The sequence below is a fragment of the Thunnus maccoyii genome, chromosome 7, assembly GCF_910596095.1.
Source record: "Thunnus maccoyii chromosome 7, fThuMac1.1, whole genome shotgun sequence".
Classification (NCBI taxonomy): Eukaryota; Metazoa; Chordata; class Actinopteri; order Scombriformes; family Scombridae; genus Thunnus; species Thunnus maccoyii.
The window spans coordinates 31,727,895-31,750,161 of record NC_056539.1 but is presented as its reverse complement, the minus strand read 5'-3'; the positions used below and the strand labels follow the sequence as shown (position 1 = coordinate 31,750,161).

General features: G+C 38.0%; 1 protein-coding gene across 1 annotated transcript; it reads left to right on the top strand.

The window, feature by feature from the left end:
• Positions 1 to 1,229: 1,229 nt before the first annotated feature.
• On the top strand, positions 1,230 to 15,024 carry LOC121899935 (urokinase plasminogen activator surface receptor-like). Its single transcript, XM_042415716.1, has 7 exons — positions 1,230 to 2,190; positions 5,699 to 5,761; positions 12,312 to 12,370; positions 13,048 to 13,140; positions 13,243 to 13,407; positions 13,571 to 13,690; positions 13,818 to 15,024. The coding sequence occupies exons 1-7, from the start codon at positions 2,075 to 2,077 to the stop codon at positions 14,000 to 14,002; spliced, it is 801 nt and encodes a 266-aa protein (XP_042271650.1). The 5' UTR covers positions 1,230 to 2,074; the 3' UTR covers positions 14,003 to 15,024.
• The last annotated feature ends 7,243 nt before the right edge of the window (positions 15,025 to 22,267 follow it).

The window sequence follows — 22,267 nt, the reverse complement described above, 5'->3', positions numbered from 1 at the left end:
CGGTTCCGCCTTGCGGAGACCTTTAATTAGCATATTAATATGAGAGTGGGACAAGGCTGGGCATGGTGCTCCGGAAATCAATTTAACAAAGAAATTGATTCCACTGAGGTAGGTCTGTATAGTGGAAGACTTGATCTTGAGTTGAGTGTGGGAGAATGTAATGGAGCAGGAGAGGGTAAGAATGTCCAGTGAAGGGAATGGGAGTCCGTGGGGGACGTGAAAGGTTTTAAAGGAAGTCCAGCCGGTGAGGTATGAAGATAGTGTTCGAGGGGCGACGCTGTTGATGATGTTGTCCCGTGAAGTGGTGACCAGTTGTTCCAGTTGTGGGTTCAGTTGTAGATTGTGGCTGAAAACGGTGGGACTGGAGTTGGAAGAGGGTTGGAGGCTGGAGCTAGTTGTCTGAATTTCTGAAACAGGAAACAAGAGAGTGAATCAGCGATTGCGTTTTTGTGGCCTGGAATGTGGAGTGCTCGGATGATGAACTGGTGCTGGGCTGAAACCAATGTGAGCTTGCGCACGAACTGCATGATGTCCAGATTGTGTGACCGGCCTTTGTTGAGGATGTCGACGACGGTGCTGTTGTCAGAGTGGATGGCGATGGTCTTTTTGAACCATTCATGCCCCCAAAGAATGGCAGCAATGACAATCGGGTACATTTCCGAAATGGTGGAGGAAGGGGCCAGGGAAGAGAAGTCGGGTGGCCATTCGGCAGAGAACCATCTGCCGCAATAGTAACCACCAAAGCCGACTGAAGGGGCGGCGTCGGTGTATAGCTGGATGTCATTGGCGTCTGTAACGTGGTTGTCGTAAAAGAAGGAGATGCCGTTCCAGGAAGAGAGGAACTGGTGCCACATTTTTAGTTCCATCTTGCATGCGCTGTCTAGCGTGACGTGGTCGTGGATGGATGGGACGGCGGTGGCTATGGAGAGAAGGTGTGACAAGAAAGATCGGCCCTGAGGGATGATGCGGGTGGCGTAGTTGAAATGGCCCAGCAGAGAGAGTAATTGACGTTTGGTGCATGTGTTGGCCATGAGAAAGTTTTGAATGAGTAGAGAAATGCGGTGGAGTTTCTCAGTAGGCAGAGATGCTTGGAGTGTAATGGAGTTGAGGGTGATGCCGAGGAATTCCAAGGATGTGCTTGGGCCTTCTGTTTTCTTTGGAGACAGTGGAACGCCGAGATCAGTGAATGCGGAAATCATTGTGGTAAGACCGTATGACGGGGGCGAAGACGGTGGCGTGACCGTGAGGAAGTCATCAAGTAGGTGGTTGACTTACGGGAGTTTATAATTGTTGGAAAGAATCCAGCAGAGGGCTTCGGACAATGAGTCGAAAATTTTTAGGCTGCTCTTGCAGCCGAAGGTTAGACGCATGGCAAAATAGTATGCGCCCTTCCAGGAGACCCCGAAGAGGTGCCAATAGTCGGGGTGGATGGGGAGGACTTTGAAAGCACTTGTGATGTCCGCCTTGGACAACCATCGAGCTCGATAATCATCGAGCTTGGACCTGCGGTCGGGGAAGGCTGAACAAATTATGTCTCTATACAATGAGAACGCAAAAGCGAACTCGGCGACTGTGAGGTCCTTGGAGCGAGCAGGAAGTGGCTGTTTAAGTTCCAAGGGGCCGAATGAGGTGAGCAGTTCCCTGGGGATGTGAGGATTAATTGATGTAGGGTGAATGAGTTGAGCGAGATCAATGTCGCGTGTGCGACGCCGGGAACCCGGAAGATCGTGGGAAGATGGACGGGAGAGAGTGCTGTCCTGCAGGGTGTTTGTGTATAATTGAAACAGTCTTGCCTTGTTGTCGGTGTGGTGGAAGGGAATGTTATTTTGGCTGAGGAAATGACTCGGACATGTTTGGGGCCGAGGAGCGGTTGGTATGCCGGTGGCGAGGAGAGCGCTACGCGCGGTGGCTGCTCCTCTTGGGCGGGCTCTGGGATCTCGAGCGAGGCTGGAGTGAGTGTCGGGAATGAGTAGCTTCCTTCGGACGCCGAGTACGGGACCTTCCCCTGGAGCCGCTGGGGAGCGAGGGCTCGACGATACTGTCGTCGACGGAGGATGAGGGCCGAGAGGCCGGGATGAGGGAAACCGATGAGCGCAGGCGAGGCTGCCGGAAAGATCGGACGCCGGGGGACTCCGGGACGTCGAACAAGTCCTCGTCCGATGCGTTGAGGAGCAGTTCGAGGTCCATGATGTGAGTAAGAATGTTTTTTTAGTTTAGATGCTGGTGTGTCACAGGGTGCTTGCAAGCTCAGACAAAGGGGAGAGGAGCGGATATGGTGTGTCTAAATACCCTGTGGTGCGGAAATGGGTTGCGTACAAGGCGTGGTCTTTGGTTCCCGAACTTTGTTTATAAGTCTATAAACTTCATATAGGGTTCTGACAGTTTTGTTTTTTTTAAGGGCTTTCAAAATAAAACCGTCAGCGAATCAAAAGCTTTATAAAAATCAAGAAACAGAATGAAACTGTTATTAACAGGTTCATTATAATCTAATAAATCCAATACTAATTTAATATTGTTTGCAATATATGTTGTTTGCAATATGTGATGATATACTGTGACAGCCCCAGAGCCTGTTGCCTCTGTTGCCTTTGGTCTTGTGGTTTGTGTCTATGTGTTTGCAGGTCCTTGGCTTCAACACCCCATTGCGATTACTGTTATTTACTTTAATACGTTTCAGTTTATTATTGCTGAGTTTGGGCGTGCGTCTCCCTCCTTTGTTGTGGCCTGCGAGCCGGTCATAACAATTGGGGGCTCGTTGTTGTGAGTAGAAAGCCAGGAGTTTTTGTGGATTTTTTTCCTTCTTTTTTCTAAGTGAATTAGTCTCTGATACTTTTTTTAGGTTTAGGTTTAGTTGAGCAGCTTTATTTGCATGGAGCACGTGCCAGTCTGGTTAGTTTGGCTGCGCGTGGGGAAACGCCTTTAATAGGATTGAGGTTGAGACTCTCATGCTCTCATGCGAAGGTGACGTCATGTGTGGGGGTTTCCCTCTGGTGGCTGTTACGTAGGTAGCCTTATATGGTAAGTTTGTTGCGCTCTGGGGAACGCACCGGAGGCGTTGAGTTTGGAAACGCATTTTTTCTGGTTTGTGATTGAAGGGAAGTGTTTTTCGTCCTGCAACCGTCATCTTTAAACTGTGGATATTCGCTGAGGCATAGGAAGGTAAGTTTTAATTCACCTGTGCGTGCATTATCTGTAGGAGTGGTTCCCCGTTGGGTTTCGTCGAGGGGGGCTGGTAGTGTTGGGGTACGGCGGTTAGAGCTTCCTCACTGGTTTACAGTGAATAAATGCCCCCCCCATCAGTAGCTGCCTGAGGATCAGGGTTGAGCTTATGTAGTTGTATTTGTGAGCCTAGAATGGGTTAGAATAACAACAATCATAACAATAACAGCAGAGATGAGAAAGCACAAAAAACTCCGGGGAAGAAGCCAAGTTAGTAACATGCAGTGGATGATTTATTCTCACAAGGACAATCTCCTGAAGAAAAGCATGATAGACAGAGCAACCAGTCTCCATAAAGACGTGATCTCTCTTTACCCTCATTCTTCGATTTAAAATAAATAAAATTGCAAACATACACACACATTTGAATCACAGCCAGGCTGAAACTGAACGGATTTACCAGGAACTGCTAGAAAGTGATCTGGAACTTACAGACGGACAGATACATTACAACTTCTATGCCAAATATTTACACTTCATTAGAAAGGAGAACGACATGTCAATAAAATATCACATGATGGCAGCAGAGACACACAACAATCTCCCCATCATGAGAACAGCATCAGAACTCTGGAGAGGATTAGAGAAAGAAACAGACACCAGATGTGTGGAGACGTAGAGGAGTTTCTGGCTAACCTGCAAGACTAAGAGCCGATTATAAACATTTACTGCACTCCAACTGAGCATTTGTTGTAACATTGTATTGATATTCATGTCCTGAAAAAAATCTGTACATATTCTTTAATCTGCATCCACACAGATGTGGAATGCTTGTGGGAAATTTGTGTGTTTTTACTTTTCTTTACACTGACCAATTTTCAAAGAACAATGATGTTTTAGATAAAATTTTTAAAATTAAAGTGACATTTAATTCCAAGAATAGAAACTATCCAACAATGAAAAGATTTGAATGTCTTGTTCATCAGCTTTGGCCCATATTTTGAAGAACTTCAAAACAGAACTTTTTTTTATACCTTTTTTATTTCATTTTTACTTACAGTCATTACTGTCTAAAGTGTGGACTCACAGTACCTGTGGACATGTAAGTTTATTAAAGTATGTTGTCAGTATCATGTAGAGAAGTGAAACTGTGTCCTTGGGCTGTGAAACAACAGTGAAGAGGTTGAGACGTCATTGGTGGCCCCCGAACAAACGCTATCTCCTCCGAGGGCGTTAATGGTATCGGCTTCAAACTTTAATACATGACTTATGGCACTGTACTAAAAAAGTTGTTAAAAACTTTGTACTCTACTATATCTCAAAAGGAATGAAAGATAGAAAACACATGTAAATTCAAGATTTGTAGGTCAAAGTCTTGTGACTCATTTAAAGTTCAAATGAAGTTTGTATCTAGCAGTAAATCTGGAAGCAGTAAATGATCAAAAAAGTGTGGGTTCGCTCACACTCTCAATTCAAATATGAGTATTTTTCTGTGTCCAGCTGCAGTTACTTATTGTCTCTACACACCTGACAGTACACATATCAAGCAAACTTTCAAAATAAAAGCACACCACACTTGTAAGAAATATCCCTCATTTTTAAAAAGCAAAATGATCTGATCCCAACGGGCCAGAGCGCGAGGTCCCGACCAACGCTGCTTGCAGCTTTAATTTAAATTTGTTATGGAACTGGATTTTTAAAAAAATATTGTCATAATATTTTTTCCCCAAAATTATACAACTTACTGTGCTAATTTACAGTAGCTTAAAAGTCGTGAAGTAATTTACCGTTGAATAGCTCTGGAATACAAATTCTAACCAGCTGTTTTATTGTGTTTTTTGTACAGTGTCATTTATTTGACCATTTTTAATTTTCCAATTTTTCAAAATATTGTTTTTTTTTTTTTAAAGAAATTATAGTGATATAATTAACATTATATTTTTTGTAGCCTGCTTTTGCATTGTGGGCATCAATAACTTTAATTTTCAGTCTTACACATCTGCATAGAGGAACCCATGGTTGCTGAGTGTTCACACAAGATTTGAAGACTCAGATTATTTGTTAAGCTTTGAAACACCAGCTGACATTTCCTAATGATAATTGTTGACATAGCTCAGGTCTAATGTGCTGATTAAGATCTGAGACCTTGTAAAAATAATCTGAGAATTCAGAGCTCTTATGGTGCCCAAACTTTTGCAAATGCCACAAATGTTTTTATTTTATTTTTTCAATTTATGTCACAAAAAGTAACTATGCATTAATGTTTGCAGAAAATATTGTTTTTTTTTTTTCATATCCTAGAGAGGCTGTGTTTACATACAACTGTATGTATTCATCCAGACATTACTGCAGGTGGAAAAGACAAGGAGTTGATGGCTTGTTGAACTGTGTATTGCAGCTGTTTACAGCAAGAAAGTTCATTAATTTTGCTGGTTTGAATGAAATGAAAAAATGCCCTTGGTACTCAAGTGTCCAGTCACACCCTCTTAAATACAGGTTCACTATAATAATACTATAAAATATTTCCTGTAATCTGCAGATTTACTCATCATGACGAAGTTGATCTTGTCTCTCACTCTCATCTGGACACTCTCCAGCACGGGTAACCTCACTCACTCTTAAAACAGCATTTCTGCAGGTACCTGTCATGTCAGGTACTTAAATCTCCTAATATTTTACCTCTGCTGTTTGTCTGCCAGCTGCTGACTTTTGTTCAAGTTCAGGTTCATCATCATCATTAATCTTTTGTTTGTTATACCATTTCATGTCAACTAAAGCTTGATTAATCTTTTTATAGTAACACAGTTAAAGTTATATTGAGGGATTCAGATGGAAAGATGATGGTTGAGGTTAAATAATAAAAACCTCAACACAGACTGGAAGAACAGGATATCAAGAAATCATCAGGAAATGATCTAATATGATAACTTATACATTTTGGTAGACAGTGCATGGTATTTTGGTCCAGATCTTTTTGGAGTGAGAAATGATGAGATACACTGAGATGATCTGTCAGTAGGGGGGAATATAATGGTTTATTTAGAAACCCACTCTAACTGGTAATCTTTATTCCAGTGTTTGACTTGGTTAGGTTTAGGGAAAGATCATGTGTTGTTAAAATACCCAGTATGGTCACCAGGAAAACGGGTGCAAAATGTCCAGTAAAAGTGTCCCAACTTGACGCCACAGTAAAAATGTTCTGTGTAACAGTGGTCTGGAAGTGGTCTCAAACAATGCTCTCTGCTGCTTTTGCATCTTTCTGCTATCTAATTAACTATCTAACCACCACCCAACGTTCCTCCTCAACATATCAAAGTCAGCTCTTATAGATCATCTGAACTACGTCACTTTCCCTATGATACGTATTGTAGAAATGTTGACATGATATGTAATAAAACATAGAGATTCATGTATCTGTGGTTCACAGAAACATACAACATCAACATTTTATTCTGGTGACTGGGCTGCTGTGATCATGATAAATGTCAATACAATAAAAAACATACATTTCTTTGGTAGAAGGAAGTTCACAGTGTTTTCTGTGGATTATCCAGAATAACTTCCTCTGCTTAATCAACAGGAGGCTGGATTGAAAATATACATTTTAAATGAAGAGAACAACATGTTCAGATAAAATTAGATTTTGCACAATCAAATTTTTTTTTTTTTTTTGGGGGGGGGCATTATAAATTCTGCATGAAGGAAGTTTATTTATTTTCACTTTCAGGTTTGCAGGGTCTGTTTCAGGTCACAAAACTTCCTCTTGTGTTTTTGAGCCAAAGAGGAAGAGCAGAGGTAAGTTTTTGCACAAGGTGAAGCCACGCCCATGTAGGTGTGTGTGTGTGGGTGTGTGTGTGGGTGTGTACACACTGTATACACACCATAAATAAGGAGCAGCAGAGGGAACTGAAGCAGAACTCTTCCTTCCGTCCTGATCAGAGACAAACTGAGCAGTAAGTTGCTGAACACATTGAACTTTTAGTCCACTCTGTATTTGTTATTTCACTGTTTGTGATGTTGAAGATATTAATTGCATAAACATAATTGCATGATTTAATTTTAGAATAATTGTAGTTTTTGTTTATCTGTGTGATTGCTGCAAGTGTTTGTTTTTGAATACCTCCTTCCATTGGTTACCATAGCTTTGTATGCATGTAATAATAATAATAATAATAATAATAATAATAATAATAATACTTTTCATTTGTATTTTATTGCTTTTCAAGATAGTCAAAGATGCTTGATATATATGATTGCATAACTGAAATAACTTGAATGCATCATCCAATTGCAACCTAATTTGGGAAAGCTGCACAGACAGGGACACTGAACAAGGATTTATAATCTGATGCAATTTCACCCATAGGTGTCGCTACAATAAAAATAACATTGCTGCAGCAGCTTGCAGCAATCATACATTTTTCTTCGATCGAATGCACATTCTGGTCTTTCCTGTAGTCTGTCTCAGACTCGTTTAATAAACATAGTTTAGTCACATTCAGCTTTGTTTTGTTGAAATCAGCTTTTTCCATCCTGTCCCACAAAGTTGATACAATCCAACTACATTAAGAAGTCAGATTTAACACTTAGACCCGCTTCTCTGTGATTTAAATGTCCTTTCTATTTCCGATATAAATAAGTATTTCACGTGTGTTTTTATCTACAAGTATGTTTTGTGTTTATGAGCTGGATTTGGTACCAATAACATTTCATAGATTTTTTTATAGATTATGTAATCAGCACATATAACACCAAACATATAAACAATTTTCATCTTAATAGATTAAGAGCAACTCTGTCAATTCTCTATCTGAGACAGGAAAGCTTAGCTGTGATGTAAGTAAGCAGTTTCTTTAATCGATAGTCAGTCGTGTTAACAATTGATCATCGGTCGATAATTAATAATTTATTAAATACATTGGATCTTTTCCCATAATAACACCATGTTAGAATAGGAGTAGGCTACATTAGGAGTTAAAAGAAAAGATCAAGGAAACACCAAGATACTTAAATGATAAATTAACACAAATAATGACTTAAAGGCAAACTGTGTTTTTTAGGAAAATCCCTCACAGTTTGCCTTTAATTTAAAATTCCAGAGCTATTCAACAACTTGCTCGACAAAATCCAAAGTATTAAACACAACAAACAGCTGCACAACTTCCAGCTTCACTAGAGGACATTAATTAGATCAGACTAGATGTGTTGGACAAATCTAACGATTAACATTTAATACATATTGCCACAGCAATCTAAAAAGAAAAATCTGTCTCTGTTTGACAGTGGAATAGGCTGCATGTCTGTGTGTGTCTCTACATAGTTTACAAAGTTCAAAACTCGTTCATTTACAGAACAGATATAAATGCTGTAGCAATAAACATGACATTTATTTTCAGTTGGTTTACTGAGCTACCACAGCGCATGTCTTTTGTGTCATTTTATACAAGATTCAGTCTGACATTTGATTTTAAACTTTGGGATTAAAAATAAAGTTCTGGATATTTGAACAATATTTGGCTGCATACACAAAATGAAACAAAATAAAATAAAAAGCATGTAAAACAAAAAAATATTCCCCATAAATTTGAAGCACGACACAGCAAAAAACCCATTAAAACAGCTTTTTAGTAGCAGTAAAAACAAGAGAATCAAAGAGAAAATATAAACGATATAAATTAAATATAAAATATAAAGACAAACGAGATGTAAGCTGGATACGAGCTGTTGTTACACTGAGCACCAGCAGCAGGTTGTTTTTGGGTCACCAGACGATTTTTTACTTTTGTACAATTTACCAAATAAACAATGAAATCATATTTAGTCTCCTTTTAAATTTCACGCTCTCTTTCCTTTCAATAACTTGAAAGTTACAGCAATGCTTCTCTTCAACTGGAAAACAACATACTCCAAGTGAAATTTAGATTACCTCTGGTTTAAATTTACACCAAAATTAGTGGGCTCATATTCACCAAGCACACTCACCACACACAGGCCAGCAGCTATCTGTAAAATTATAGCTGGACCACCAATCACAGAGCTGAAAGCAGCATTTTCTTTCCAGCAACTGTGGAGGCGCAAAATTCAGATAAGCTGATAAAAGGGGCTTCTTTGATTTAACCCTTCACATTTTAACACAAACTGAATAGGCAGGTTTATAGGGTTTATTTCTCCAGAAATGTTTTGTGAGTCTGGTCACCATACAGTGGTAGAACACCTATTTTGAAAAGAAAAAAACGTATTTAAAATAAATACAAAATGCAACCATTTAAAGGTGTTTGTCCCTCCCCTAAGCCAAAATAAAAATCATAAATCCTTCCCCAGTGCTTAAAAAAATATTTGATGTGCCTCCCTAATTTTGCACCACCCCCTCCCTCTCATAAATAATAGACAGTCCCTTACTGCCCCTCATCAATTAAAATGTAGGTTAATTGTCTCCGCTGAATATTAATGTTGATTATTATTCTGTGTTATATCATTAAAATAAGTCATTAGAGGCCAAATAACAGATTTGATTCAACCGGACAGTTGGAATATCATTATCATCAGTTTCCTAGAATGAATGTGAATAGAAATGATGTGAATGTTAAACAAATGCAACAGTTTGGAATTTGACATTCAAACTTTAATTAGGCCTCGTTATTGATCACAAACAGCAACCAATCAGAAAGCGGTAATTTGGTGCCAAACAAGAAGCATTCTTATAAGGAAAAAGTCTGAGGCTACTGGGAAAAAAGCAGAAGGATATGTATTCATAGCTAAAGTATCCGGTTCAGTGGCAGCATCTTTTCTTGTTCTGCGCCATTTTTCTGATATGATTGTTGTTGTTTTATGATGCTATCCAGTTGATTAAATAATTAGACCTGCAGCAGTCTGGCAGAGACGGTCAAATAAAATAACCAGTTCAAAGGCTATCTATCAAGAACATTTGACGTTATCTAAATAAAAACTATGCATTTTCACACATTTTTGGACTATTGTTATTACGATATGTATTTAAAAAATGCACTATGTGCCATAAAAAATAATAATCACAAAACATTGGCTTCTTCTTCTTCTTCTTCTTCTTCTTCTTCTTCTTCTTCTTCTAATTCTTCTTCTAATTCTTCTTCTAATTCTTCTTCTTCTTCTAATTCTTCTAATTCTTCTAATTCTTCTTATTATATCATGTCCACAAACAATTTATTTATTTTATTTAAGATACAACAGACTGCATTAATGCCATCTCAGCACTTTTTTATTTCCTTGTTGGAATAAAAGACACAATTCAGACTATACCGTCATGTTACATGTTTATTGTTCTTCTGCTTGGTTTCCTGGTTGAAGCTGCTGATTAATTTCACCTTCACTCATCAGCTTGATTCCGATTATTTTCAGCATCTAAAAGGTAACGTAACCCACAGTTTTCACCATGTTTGTGTCAGCGTGTGTAAAAATGATCTGTTAACAGTAGAGATGGTAGTTATAGTGATGTGTTATGTTGCTTTGTTGACTGCATTGGTGGAATGAATGAAACGCCAGAAGAAAGAAATAAGAGTGTTTATCAATACTCTTATCAGTTCTCTTTCATTACTAAACAATTGAGGTTTTTTGAATTATTATTTTAAAAAAAAAGAACAAATTCAGAACAGGATTAGAATAGATTTATATTTTAAATATGACAAAATATACTTTCTTACATCAGCAAAGTCACTTTATAAATTCAATGATATCTCACTTAAAAGCAATTAAAAATGTCAGTAAAAGTAAATGGTATTTCTGAAATTAAAAGACTGAGTGAAATTTAGAAAGAATGAAGAACACAGACATCATCCTGTCCTCCTCCTCCTCCTCCTCCTCTTCCCTCTGCTGCTGGTTGAGAGGAGGGGCTGTTTCAGCCAGTAGCTCAGTTAACAGGAATTTTAATACACATTACAAATTAAGCTAAACACAAATCAAATAGAGCAGAGGAGAGGACAGAGAAGCTAGCACGACCATAAATGACAGCAAACAGCCTGGTTACCAGAATAAAACGTTGGCATTTTACGTTTCTGCAAACCACAGAAACGTTGAATATCTACGTTTCAACATGTGTAATACGTAGCATATTAACATTTCTAAATTGACGTACTTCACATGACATCTATATGAGCTGACTTTCATATTAGGAGGAGGAGGAGGAGGAGGAAGGGTTGGTGGGTGGTTGGGAAATTTGTTGGAAGAAAGTTGGACAGCAGCAGAGAGCGCGGTTTGAGACTACCTCGAAACCAAGCCCGCTTCCCGTTTCAATCGACAAGACCGGATGTTTTTAGCGAGACATCAGGACATTTGCAGTCATTTTTATTTTATTTTTTATTTGAACCCAAACCACGATCTTTCCCTAACCCAAGTGGTTTTTATGCATAAACCTAGCCAGACCTTAACCATCATTATTCAACTGATAATGGCCAGCATTGAAACGTAGACATTTAACGTATCTGTGGTTTGCAGAAACGTACAATGCCAAAGTTTTGTTCTGGTGTGTGGGTTGAATCAAAATGCGGCAGAGCCTCAGCAGTCTCTCCGTTTTTCTACACAGGAGGCGTTCGGGTGCAGTGTTGAGCGTAGGTCACCCGCGTTTTCGAAGCGCTCAGAGCCCAATACACAAAATTTGACTGTAGTTACGTATGTAAAATGAAGGAAAATAGACTTGACAGTGCTGTGAACAAATATAGGAAAACCTTGAAGTCTAATAATAAAATTGTGAACATATGCATTCAAATGTAGGACTAAACTAATATTAAAAACAGACACACACAAACGCCCCCCAAGAACACCTCAACGCCCCCCTTTCAAAAATATTGCTTCCTGTGACCCTCGACCATTGACTGTATATATAGATAACGCCCCTGACATTCTCTGAATACCCTGTTGAGAAACGCTCGTCTGGACTCACAGTAACTTCAGACATAAGTTTGAGATATTCAAAACTATATCTCAAACTTATGTCTGAAGGTCAACAGATATATATATATATATATATATATATATATAGTGGAGGAGTTGGTAGCTTGTTGAACTGTGTATTGCAGCTGTGTACAGCAAGAAAGTGGATTCATTTTGCTGCTTTGAAAGTGAAATAATACAGTCCCTTTGTTATTAAAGTGTGTCCAGTAACTTCCTCTTTTTTAACACAGGTTCACTATGATGAAGCTGATCCTGTATCTCACTCTCATCTGGACACTCTCCAGCACAGGTAACCTCACTCACTCTTGAAGTCACAGTGAAACGGAAGTTAGAGCAGATCTGCAGAGGACTGTTGGCTCCACACACACCTCCCTCACATGTTGTTAGATCAAGAGAAGGACGAGGGAGAGATGAATGAATCAGATCTAAACCACATTGTTCTGCATAACTGTCAGCTAGCTTGTAGGTTCTGTATGCAGGTTGGTAACTGGCAGAATTTATAGTCATAGGAGAGGAACATAAAAATTATAGAAAGAATTTGATTGAACACAACATTAGTATACGTATAAGTGACAAACACTAAAGTACCATCAAGTTATCAAGTTACAAAAAGTTACAAATATCAACTTGGTTAAATCATATAAACGCCAAGACAGACTTGAAAACAGAACATGCTTATGTGGTTTTGTTTTCAAAAATATTTTCAATATTGAAATAAAATTATAATCTTTCTCTAAACTTCTCAAACTCACTAACCCCCTATAGGATCTGTGTGGCACAAAAAAAAACAACAACAACATTGCTGGTAAACATTTGCAGAAAGCAAATTTAACGACAACAATTTTTAACGATAACAATTTATTTGACTCTCATCAGATTAACTTTGCATACTGTATCAATGTTAATATGACAAACAGGATTCATGCTAATTGTTCAACTCACCTTCTTTTATTTCATAAATTGCAGCTGAAGCTCTTTGGTGTTGGATTAGTGCAAGGACTGAGAGTTACCCCAAACTCTGTAAATCTGCTGAGCTGTGTGCAATTGTTGCCACACAAGGTATCTGTACAAAGTTTTGAAAACAATTTTTTCTTAATGTCATTCACTTATTTAGTTTTACATTTTTGAATTACAGTGTTCGATTTGTGTTTCTCTTTACAGTAATTAAGAATGGCGAGGTCAAACATTTCACAAATAGGGGGTGTGTGCCGTCCTCCCTTTATGGTGTAGGAGACCACAACCTTTCACACAATGTTGGTTTTGGAGCCACAACTAAATTCATTCGTGTGTGCAACACAGATGGCTGCAACTATCGGAACATTCCTCGTAAGTAAAGAGAAAGGTTTCCCTTTTTAAACACACAAAATCACATTCACATGTAGTATCAGTCTAACGTTGGTTACAGTAAAGAACAATAACTAAATGGCACGAGTTCTGTTGTCACTTTGCGTCTTGAAAAGCTTTTGCCATGTGTCCTGTTCTGTTTCAGACCCTGGTGATCAGAAGAAAAACAACCTGCAGTGTTTCACCTGTGATGATCCATCTTCTGCTGTGTGTAACAAGACACTTCAGTGTGTGGGAGTGCAGGACCGCTGCATGAATGTGACTGGTGAGTCCTCATGATCATTTTGTGCCTCAAAACACATTATTGTTGCCTTTTAAAGTGTCAATTTCCTGCTCCTTCAATTTGAAAAACTTTAAAAACTGTGGTCTAACAATGATTTTGTCATCCACAGTGGGAGATGACTCAGGCAACACAACTCGTCTCTTTGGCTGTGTCTCTGCAAACCTCTGTAGAAAACCTTCTCAATTCCTTCATGAACCAAAATGTTGTGAAAGCAGCTTCTGTAACTCAGCCTGGTCTGTCAAACTGAATGTGATCCCTTTGCTGTTTGGACTCTTTACTCTTATTGTCTATTAGAACAAAGAGACACTAACAAAAAAGCAAAAGTAAATGTCTAGCGTGTGTGAATAAGCCAAATACTATATACCAAGTACTTAAGTACTTTACAAGTACTTCTATTATCTTCTCACTCATTTACACAGTTAGATGTCTTTTAAGTTTTGAATGTTTTAGCTTGGTTTAATAATTATTTTAACCATAACCGCAGCATCCCAGTAAAAAAAAAGTTAGCTATTGATAATGCTGTTTGATTCATGGACAATGACAAATACATCTAATTACAAAATGATATTTTCCTTAACAGAGTTAGGTAAAGTAACTCATAACAGAACAGTGTCTTTTAGCACAAAGTCCAAAGGTTGTGATATGTAGCACAACAATCTAGTGAAGCTCTGGTAACAGGACTGCGTTCCCAAAGTATCAATACTACAGATACTACATCTCTTTTTTGAAGTATGATTCTAACGTCAATAGGATTGACACCAGTTTCAGTTTTTCTCTTCTACATCGAACCCATTTCATCAAAGAGTAAAACTGTACAAACAACGTTCTGTTATCGTGAACACGTGCACTCCTTACTTCTCCACTAATGTGAGTCGTGTGCACTCAAATAACGAATATATGCGTCATGCAGACATCACTGTGGCGCGCACGCTGACAACTGTCCTGTGTTTTAATATGCATGTAATCAAGAGTGGAAAGCAAAAAAGTCCAAAAAACATATGTAGTAGTAGTTTTTTTTTGCTTTGCTTGCTACATACATGCTTCAGTTAGGAATCAAACCTGGGAGATTTATTGACATTAAGAAAGATATAGAAAACTGCCAGCCATATACTTTAAACTTTCAAGTATTTTCCCTTGTTTTATGCATGTAACCACAGTGATTGTGTATTGTATTGTGTTGCTTTATTGTGTGACTGTGCTGCTTTTGCTATGCAGCCTGTGTAAACATTGTGTTAATAAAATGATTCTAAAACTGTCATGACAGGAAGAGACCTGCATTTAATCTTAAAATTATAAAACATTGTTTTAATGAGAAATGATTTTGCTCCTTTTTACATATACTGCTGTTGGTTTATAAAGCACTGAATGGTTTAGGGCCAAAATACATCTCTGATCTGCTGCTACATTATGAACCACTAAACCTCTCAGGTTGTCTGGGACAGGTCTGCTTTCTGTCCCCAGAGTAAAAACTAAACATGGAGAAGCAGCGTTCAATTTTTATGCTCCACATATCTGGAACAAACTCCCAGAAAACTGCAGGTCTGCTGCAAATCTCAGTTTTAAATCACAGCTGAAGACTTTTCTGCCTTTTATCGAACCAAATTTGAGGGTTAATATTTTACACTGCACTGTAACTTTTATTCTCTTGTTTTATCTGTCTTATTCCCTTTTAGCTTCTTTTTATCTTCAAATTTAACACTTTTTCATTGTTTTTAATTGTTCGTTTTACTTCTATTGCTTTTATATTCTGTTTTGATGCCTTTTATTCTCTTTGTAAAGCACTTTGAACTTGTTGTTGAAATGTGCTATACAAATAAACTTGCCTTACCTTGCCTTGTCTTGTCTAATTTGGAAATGAACAATGAGTCTATAAAATCTATAAAAGTCTATAAAAGTCCAAAGTCTATAAAGTCCATAAAATTTGTATTTAATGGGGTAAAACATGGAAAACCAGTGGTTTTTAGCAGCATATATTCTGACCCTGTACCTGCTGAATGTCTGGATACCTTTAATTGTTTGCATTTTTTTTGTTTAATTCAATGAATATGGCAAAGCAGGAAGGAGAGAGATGACATCCTTTCCTGGTAGTTTTTTTTCTGCATCCAGTGGTAAACTGGTAACTGCTGTTAACCCCAACCCAAAAGTCTGAAAAGAGTAAATATCACACTTTCTCACAAGAACAATATCTGTTGCATTCAGGCTTTATATTGTCTTTGAAAACCACATCCTGCCTAATAAAGGTTGCTTACTGCCTTCACCACTCTAAAACCACAGATGTTCTATCAGTTCATTTTCTGAGTAATTTCAATAAAAAATTAAAGCTGCAAACAGCGTTGGTCAGGACCTCACACTCTGGCCCGTTGGGATCAGATCATTTTGCTTTTTAAAAATGAGGGATATTTCTTACAAGTGTGGTGTGCTTTTATTTTGAAAGTTTGATTGAAATGTGTACTGTCAGGTGTGTAGAGACAATAAGTAACTGCACCTGGACACAGAAAAATACTCATATATTTGAATGGAGAGTGTGAGCGAACCCACACCTTTTTGATCATTTACTGCTTCCACATAGTTTTGAATACAAACTTCATTTGAACTTTAAATGAGTCACAATGCTTTGACCTACAAATCTTGAATTTACATGTATTTTCTATCTTTTACTGTTTTTGAGATATTAGAGTGTGAGTTTTAAAGTCTTTTCTTGCTCCTCCTGTGATTTTATAATGAGTGTGTATTGCGGAATGTTTCACAGCACTGAGGGAGTGACATCACCAGGAGCAGTTGGAGAGCAGGATTTTAGATTATGCTTTTTGTGAAATCTCCTCATAAATCCCATGACTTTGGCCAAATCTAACATTAAAAATCATATATTAGTAGGAAATTTCATTGCAAATCCATTGATACAGGTTTGAAAGTGGTCAGACTTATAGTTTAGACGTCAGAAGCATCTGTTTGACACAAAGTTCATGCCCATAGATTGCCTCCCCATTGTTTTACATTGTAAGGGTGACGTGGCACTACAACTTTCAGGGCTTATAAAATCCAAACCGTTCGAGTTATTACAAAGTTCTTAGCAACTTTTTTTCAGCAAAGTGTCATAAGTCATGTATTAAAATTTGAAGCAGATACCATTAACGCCCTTAGAAGAGATAGCATTTTTTTACAGTAGTCGTCTGTCTTTTGGGCTCGGTCCCTAAAAAAAAAATAAGGTTTAGGGTTGCACACTGTTGGCGACTTGTACTTTATTACATTTGACCTAAATAGAATGAGTTCAAGTGAACAACAGTGTGCAGGATTTCTGGTTCCTTTTCAGTTTGCAGAGTCTTTGGTCCTGTCAGAAAGATTTTATGGTATACAAAACTTTCATTGTTGACAGTGCTAGTGTTATGATTAATGTAAAAAAATAAAATGTAATTTTTTTTTTCTTTTACAAACACTTGTTGACTTTGTTGTGAAATTATTCCCAGCTGTACAGCTGCTACCTCTGCCAATGATGTGTTTTTTCTGTCAGACTCACAGCTCACCACCACTGTTACACTTTATTACAGGATGAACAAGAACAGTCTTCTGGTCATGTGAAACTTACTCATGGACAGGTCAGTACTGAAAATGTGACAATATCACAATATTATCTCTTAACAATGATATACAAACAATAACGGAGGCATCACCATGTTTGACAGATGACGTGGCATAATTTGGGTCACAAGCTTTTCCTTTTTTTCTCTACACTTTCCTCTTTCCATCATTTTGATAGAGGTTGACTTTTGTTTCATCAGTTCATAGAACTTTGTTCCAGAACTCTACAGCTCAGTCAGACCTGAACACACTTCTTGAGCATAATGTTTAAATCTGATGCATAAAGTTTAAAGTTTAAGAGCTCTGGACGTGGGAGGCACAGAGAGTGCATTGAGTGGTAAAATTAACGGTGTAATTGGTGTAATTAACTAATTACAAATTAGTTTTTTATTAACGACTTTACACGATAAGAAATTTTCTGCAAGCATTCCTCTCTCGCCTTAGTTGCAGCAACAGTGTTGCTTTTTGCTGTGATAATATATTTATATTCTTCATAGCTCTCCATTATAATGACCTGTTCCTCCTGACTGGAGTAGGCAGCATGCGATCGGTCCGTTTTGTGCAGAAAAAGAGTCAAATGACGCGCCACATGCTCCCTTTTATGGGGACACACAGAGAGCCTGAAGCAGAAAGTCTGGGTTAACAAAGAAACTTCATAACCACCATTGTGATATCAATCATCTCTGATTGTGAGTTTAGGGTTTACTGAGCCAGCTCACACAAAGATAGCTGGAGTATGTTGAACTTGCTTCGTAGTTGTGGAGGGAAAAGCAAAACAGACACAAGAAAAACTCAAAGCAGCAGAAAAACCAAGAAACCAGAAAACACAATCCTCTTCATAATAAACCGAAATACATAAACTTGTCTAAGAATATACATGAATAAACTTAAATACACAAGTGCACTGTAATCCGTAAACTCTTATTTACAGTTTCATGATGATGCAGTTCTGCTCACATGGCACACAGAGGCTGTAAATGCAAATTATTCAAATCTACAGAAACAAATGCCAAACAAACTCCTTCTTCATAATGTGTTGAGGATGAATTGAACAAACATCTGTCAGTCTCTGGATAAGAACATTTGATAAATGCCCTAAATGTAAATAAAGATGAACTGGAATGAACTCTCTGCCACTCAATCCAGTTCAACAAACAGGGAAAAAGTCTGAGGGCATCTGGTGGACTGGTGGAGGGACACAGAGCCAGACTGGGACAGAACCATGACACTCTCCTGAAAATAAGAAACATCATCCTGCAACAAGCATCACAAAACATCACAGACTTCGATAAAAGCAGAGATAAATCAGGAAACATTTTATTTGTATATATCAGAAAAGCTTTATTAGAGTCGCATTTACTAATTAAAATATTACAGCAAAATAAATGTGATATATGTCACAGAAGGATGGGTTTATAATTTTTATCGAACTTTAGTTGTCTTTCTGTCAACTAAAAGTCTGACTTTTTGGACAGATTTTAATATACTAAACTATTACAGCATTAGCTGACATCATAGAAACCTTTTTCACCTGTACATACACATTCATTGTGTATCTTTCTGAAGAACATTGTGTTGGGTGTAAGTATACTGAGAGCCACTAAACTGGGGTCAAATTCCTTGTATGTTTAAACATACTCGGCCAATAAAGATGATTCTGACTCTATATGCTGTTGTGCTTTAAATGAAGATGGAGTAAAAAAATAAGAGACAGAAACTGTAGGACAACTAGGATAGATGTTATAGTTTTTTTAGGGGATAGCTCTCATATGCAGAGAAATTTGGAGGAAGATTGATTGTATTTATTTATTGGGACAGTGTACAGTTTTTAACATAAAAGATGCACTGCACCAGAGTTAACTCAAAGCTAATTTACATCTGCAGTCCCCCACAATCAAAACATACAACAGCACAACAACAAACAGTGCAAAGTAGAGAACACACAGAACACACTATACAAAACACAAAGCTACACACAACAGCACATCACGTACACCCACAATGTCATATATATATATATATATATATATATATATATATATGAATAAACAACCAGAAAAGGATGTCCTTTCTCTCCCTCCTGTTTGCCATATTAATTAATGCAAATAGTTAAAGGTATCCAGACGTTCAGCAGGTACAGGGTCAGAGTATACGCTGCTGCTAAAACCCACTGGTTTTCCATGTTGACCCCATTAAATACAAATTTTATAGACTTCTCATCATTAATTTTCCAAATTAGACAATGAAGTCATAAAGGTTGATTACCTTCTTTCAGGAGGGTATCAGTTTCGGTTCATTTTACTGCAGTATTGAAATCATCAGGAGTAGTCATTAAGGTCTTTGATGCCATGTCTCCAGCTGATAACCAGACAGCTTTGTTCATCCAATCCACATCGACTTCCATTATGTCAACATCAAAGTCTGAACTTATGCAAAAGTATGACGAACTTGACACAAGCCAGTAAAATGAGTTCCCAAGAACCCGGTTAATACTGAGTGTGTACTATGTTTCATAAGAGAGTTTTATTTGGAATTTTAATTCCAAATAAACCAAATAATTAATTAGTGACTTGTAGTTTTTCTGAAATTATTTTGGATCAACTGTGACCTGATCAATCTGCACTGTGTCTCATTGCAGGTTCAAAATCACATTCCAGGGAAAACTTGTGTACTGTAAGAAACTGTGTGTTAAACAACAACTATGACTGTGCAGATAATTACTGCCTTCTCTCCTGAACAATAAGTCTGTAGAGGATAAACTAACAAAGAACAAAAACATTTTAAGATTAAATCTTCCTGTCATCATGTACTGACAGTTTTGGAATCTCGTGGAGAGTTTTATTAACACAACGTATATACAGGCTGTGTAGTGAAAGCAGCACATTAGCACATTAGAGCAACACAATACAATACACAATCACTGTAGTTACATGCATAAAGCAGAGGAAGATTCTTGAAAGTTTAAAGGATATATCTGGCAATTTTCTATATTTTTCTTATTGTCAACAAATCTCATGTGCAGAGCAGAACCAACAATGACCTCCTCCTACTGATATACTGATATATCTCATTCCTCTGTACCGTAGACCTCTGTTGATATGACAAACTCATCAGTGAGCCACTGACACACCATGGGCATGTGGTGTACACAGGCAAAAGTCAATCGTCGATGCAAAATGTTGCATTTCTTAAGGTTTACTAAGAATATATATATATATATACACCTCTATGTACCTTTTTTCTGCCTCTTTCCTGGTCAGTGATCAAGGAGGCTGCAGTGGAAATTGTAAATGAAGTTTTGACAGAATTTTGGGTGCAAATTCAGGAGGCTCATCTCCGCTTGGTTACTGCAGTGGGGATGTTTGAGTACAAATATGACAATGTATTTATACAAATGATATTATAGGGGTATTTATTTATGACTGTTGACGCATATTTTCAAGTCAGTTTACATTTATTCAAATGATAAGTTGCAGATACAAATCACTCTGCATTTGTTTGTGCATCGTGTTTTAAGAGTCATGTAACTTGACATGTGTCTGTAAATAGTTATGATACCGTTTTAACACCATAAAAATATCCTAATAGAAAGAGTCATAATTGACCTTGTTTGCAGTTCCAGGTGTCCTGTTATCAGTTTTACAAATCTCTTTTCTCTTTTAAAGTGGGGGTCTATCGGGAAAATGCTTTTTGGGCCAAAAGGGGATTTTTCACTGCAATACCATGAGTGACAACTGGGAAATAATCGGTTGCATGGCTGAGCGGTGGCACCCCATCCAGCTCTGTCATGGCTGTCCGTCAGTTTCTTCTGCAGTTGTTGTACTTCCAGTGGAATTATAGGTGGAAATAGGGACAGCGCCACTCTGCCATTGCAACTACATTGTAGTTGGAGGGGGTATTATTATGAAACACTGTCAGCAAGATTCAAGCACTCTGCTGCCACCTAGCATCTACTATCTATCTATCTATCTATCCGGTGCAGCCCTCTCTTTCACTGCCGCAGCAGCACCGTAGTAATGCCCTGGTAAAGCAGACAAATGAAATGAGTGACATCTGTACATTGAGGAATGGGTAAAGAGAGAAAGAAAAATTGAAGATTAAGCATGTGAGTTGGTCAAAAGGGTTTTAGGAAAGCCTGTAAGCAGCATAAAACCATTACTAACGCTGTACAGAATGTATGTATCTATGGATGAGGCTATTGATTTGGTAGAGGAGGCTCTGGAAAGACATCCAGATGAATGTTATCTGAAGTGGTGAGCTGCAGTCTGCTACAAATGGATGATTTTTTTTCACACAAGGACACTCCCCTGCAGAAAAGCATGATAGAGATAATCAGTCTCCATAAAGAAGGGATTTCTCTTTACCTCATTATTCATTTAAAACAAAAATATCTCTTGAAAACATAAACAGAGTTGAATCATGGCCAGGCTGAAATTGAGCAAATATACCAGGAACTACTAGAAAGTGATCTAGAACCTGCAGACAGACAGATACTTTACAACTACTATGCCAATATTTACACACTAAACCTCTGGCTAACCTGCAAGGCTAAGAGCCGATAATAAAGAGGAAACATTCACTGCATTTCAACCGAACATTTGTTGTAACCACATTGTGTCAAAGTGCAAAAAAAATTTAGATATTCATGTCCTGACAAAAATCTGTACATACTCATTAATCTGCATACATGCAGATGTGGAACATCTGGGATGCAAAACAAATGATCCAACTGAACTGAAACACAGGACTGAGATACTAACTGAACTTATGAGGAGATGAGATGCAGGTGGGGAGATGGGCAGAGAAACTCAAGTGAAGGGAATGAGGAGATGAAACAGGAGAACAAGAAAGAAGCTGATAGGCTGTGGAGAACACTGGGAGAAGAGCAGGGCTAACGAGGATGATGCAGGGCAGGTGTGGAGGAAAAAGCAGAACAGACACAAGAAAAACCCAAAACAGCAGAAAACCAAGAAACCAGAAAAC